Genomic DNA, 3,668 nt, shown 5'->3' on the forward strand with positions numbered 1-3,668 from the left:
CTAGTTAGCGTGTATAATTAGTTTAGCATTGAACTAGGGAGACCCAGTAATAACCGACAGTTCAGTTGATGCATTTACAAATTAGTCCCGATTTAATTAAAATGTTTGATTCTAATCACCATTAAATTGTAATCTAAGCGGTAGAAATTATTCTAACAAAATAAATTTATAACATATATAATTTTAATAACTCCTAGTTAACCCTATCTAGCTATCCCACAAAATCAAGATCCTATCTTTTTCTAGGCCTTTTCATATGAGGCACGAGGCTTGAGGTATGCAATGTGAGACTTTCTGATGGGGATTCACTTCCTACAACCTTTCTTCTTCAACCGCACGTTCACCACCCAATGTCCTTAACCACCATTTCGCTACCACTCTTCTTGAACAATTTTATAGTCGCTAAGTTTCCATCTCTTCCATTACCTTTTTCATGTATCAATAGTGCCTCTACTTGCAATTATAGCCACTTACTCCACAAGCTATGCCTTACTAAGCTCTTATTATATGTTTATCCTCTCACATCCTTTGACTCTTTCAATACTTAGATGATTTTTTTTTTTTTTTTTTTTTTTTAATTTTTTTTTTTTTGTATTTTAATCTTTTATTTTTACAATATCATTTTTCATAAAAGATGAAAATGAAAAATTTCGAACAATTTTATAATTAAATATGTTAGTAACTTAAATATTGAAGGTATTTAAAAGTGAACTTATTTAAGATATTAGTTGCATATGATCTATAATTTATAATACAAAATTATTTGTCATATTATTTTATTATGGTATCATTATTATATCATTCAATTCATATTTAAATAAATTCAATATTTATTATGTCAGCCAATAACATCTCTCATTCAACTCCAATTAAACTTTTGAATGTTCAAGTTTTTTGTTGGTGCACACTGATACTTAGCTTGGTTGGTGGGTGAGTACTGTTGAGAACCCCCCCTCCCCCCAAAATTCGTGCACGATTTCACTTGAGCGGCAGTACCTCTTGAGTGGGGCCGAATCAAGTATAGACCAAGAGATTTTTGGGGTAGGTGCCTCTTCTAGATCGGTAAAGGATTAGTCATGCCGCCAAATGTGCTTTCAGAAATAGTAGCGGGTGGATATACTCTTAAGAAAAAATTGTCTTAATTTATAGAATCTTGTTTGTTATGTAATAATTAATCTAGAGTACATTATTTTAAAAAATGACTAAATTTTAGCACATACCTAATATGCAACTACAACTTTACTATTAGTATTAAGAGGTGGTATGGCCCACCACAAAAAGCGAAACATAGCAGCCTCACAGTCACCATTACAAACTACCAAAATAAAAAAAATAAAAATAAAAATAAAAATAAAAAAGATCCTTCCAAGATGACAATCTGGTCATGACATTTAGAAGGAATTACGCTCATGCCATTAATAATTTATTTATAAAATTATCATCAACGACAAAAATTTTAACGGATATATTCATAAATTTATGAGTCATAATAAAATTGTTATAATTTTCAATAAGTAAAAAAAATGTATTGAGTGAGATTTTATTTTGAATTTTAACGTTTGTATTAGATTTTTTAGAGTGAATTAATCAAACTTGAGAACTTGCGTATGATTAACTTTCATTTAGAGTGAATTAATTTTTTAGATTAACATTCATAAATTTAGATTAACTATAGAAATAATCAAACTTGAGAACTTACGTATGATTTTGCTCAAAAATTCAAGAAATAATGGCATCTTCAACCAAAAAAACTCTTTTTACACTCTAAAATACACAAAAATTTCAAAATAGCATAATTCATCTTCAATAGAACTTCATTTTTCTCCTCGTGCACGTGCTTCCTGCTAATCATTTCTCTCCTCTTTCGCACATTTTTCTTCGCTTTCCCGCTCTTCTTCGACAAATTTAAAAGCGAGGGTTTTTTGGCAGTAGGTAAACAGTCTGATGTCAACATTGACATCGCACTGTTCACTACCAAATTTTAAAATAAAATTTAAAATTTGAATGCAACAAATGACAGATAGCATACAATGGTATGTTAATGATTTAATGTGCTTTCATGAAATTGCCTTCTAAAATGGCTAATATTTTAAAATTTAAATCCCTATAATTAACGATCTTTGCTCTATAGATAATTAGTAGTGGCAGTAGACTAGTAGTCCTTTTCCCCTCCCTCGCCTCTCCCGCTCGACAACTCAGCCGTCTGCTCCTCGCACCTTCCTTCCACAGCCATACCACTCTTCATTCATCCTCCATATAAATTCCCTTTCTCTGCCGATCTTCCCTCTGAAGGGAGACGAGAGAGAGCAAGAGCGAGCGGGGAAGAAGAGAACTGGGGAAAGACATGGAAGTGGTGATGCCGGTTCAAGAGTTCCACTTCGAAAGCGCGACGACTACGCCGTACATGAGCGCGCCGTCGAGCCCAAAACACTTCGGCGTAGATCCCATGGAATTCTACTACCCCTACGCCGGCGCCCCAACTAGCCCCACCGCCGCCGAAGTTGAAGACGAATTTGCCTTCGACTTCAGCGGCCATCTCGAGAAGAACGCGCAGCCGCCGGCGTTAACATCAGCCGACGAATTATTCGACCAAGGCAAAATCCGACCCCTCAGACCCCCTCCCCGTCTATGCTCCCCTCCACATGACCCCTTCGCCGCAACCGTAAACAGAGGAAGAAATAGTACTCCCTACTCTGCCTTTTCGCCCTCCATTTCCCGTTCCCAAAGCCCAAAAAAATCGAGATCTTTATCTCCTCTTAGAGCTGGAAAAGGAAGTACGGATCACTTCCAAACTCCAGTCTCCTCTCACCCTCCTCCAATAGCAACCGTCTCATGCTCTTGCAAGGGCGGCGGAAGCGATGGAAGTTGGAAGTGGCTTATCAAGGACTTTCTACTCTTCCGCAGCGCGTCGGAGGGCCGCGCCATAGGAGGCAGCAGCAAGGATTTTCTCCGAAAGTTCACAGAGCTACCTTCCTCATCATCTTCTCCGCCAAAGCTTAAGAAAGCAGGCAGCGGAGATGTGTCCAGAAGCTCGAGTTTCCGGTCTGTGGATAGCAGTGGGTCTGTGTCGCGGCGAGGTAGCACGAGGCGTGCGGTGTCGCCGCACGCGAGGCATTATACGGCGAACAAAGCGGCGGCGGATGAGATGAAGAAGAAGACGGCGCTGCCATATCGGCAGAGCTTCTTTAGCTGCCTTCGCTTCTCTCCGGCTCTTCACAGTCTTACCAGCAGGGGTTGATGATCGCCATTTCTCCAACCTTGGACGACCCTGATCATGAAAAAAATTCAATCAAGATGATCCTGAGAGAAAAAAAAAAAGTTAAAACCAAGACGAGGAAATTTTTGCCGTTAATTTTGTATTTGGATCGATGCAAATTTAAAGAGGCACCTGATCATAGTCTTATTTGTTCAATTTGACTTATTTGAGAAGATGAGAATTTGCAAGTTTTTGTTTGTTACTCTGTTGTCTGTGTGTTTTGAAATGGTAAGACACGGCGGAGCAGAATGTTCTGTTTTCTTGTTTCCTGCTAGGGGTGTCAACTTTTGACCCGACCCGAAAATCCGACCCGGACCCGACCCGGAAAATCCGGGTTGAACCCGACCCGTTTGATAAACGGGTCGGGTTCGGGTTCGTAAATTTGACCCGTTTGATTAAACGGGTCGGGTCG

General features: G+C 38.8%; 1 protein-coding gene across 1 annotated transcript; it reads left to right on the plus strand.

The window, feature by feature from the left end:
• Window positions 1–2,159: 2,159 nt before the first annotated feature.
• On the plus strand, window positions 2,160–3,444 carry LOC110115464. The gene has a single exon (XM_020848706.2). The coding sequence runs from the start codon at window positions 2,345–2,347 to the stop codon at window positions 3,236–3,238; it is 894 nt and encodes a 297-aa protein (XP_020704365.2). The 5' UTR covers window positions 2,160–2,344; the 3' UTR covers window positions 3,239–3,444.
• Window positions 3,445–3,668: the final 224 nt, after the last annotated feature.

Source organism: Dendrobium catenatum, unplaced genomic scaffold, assembly GCF_001605985.2.
Source record: "Dendrobium catenatum unplaced genomic scaffold, ASM160598v2 fragScaff_scaffold_1483, whole genome shotgun sequence".
Lineage (NCBI taxonomy): Eukaryota > Viridiplantae > Streptophyta > Magnoliopsida > Asparagales > Orchidaceae > Dendrobium > Dendrobium catenatum.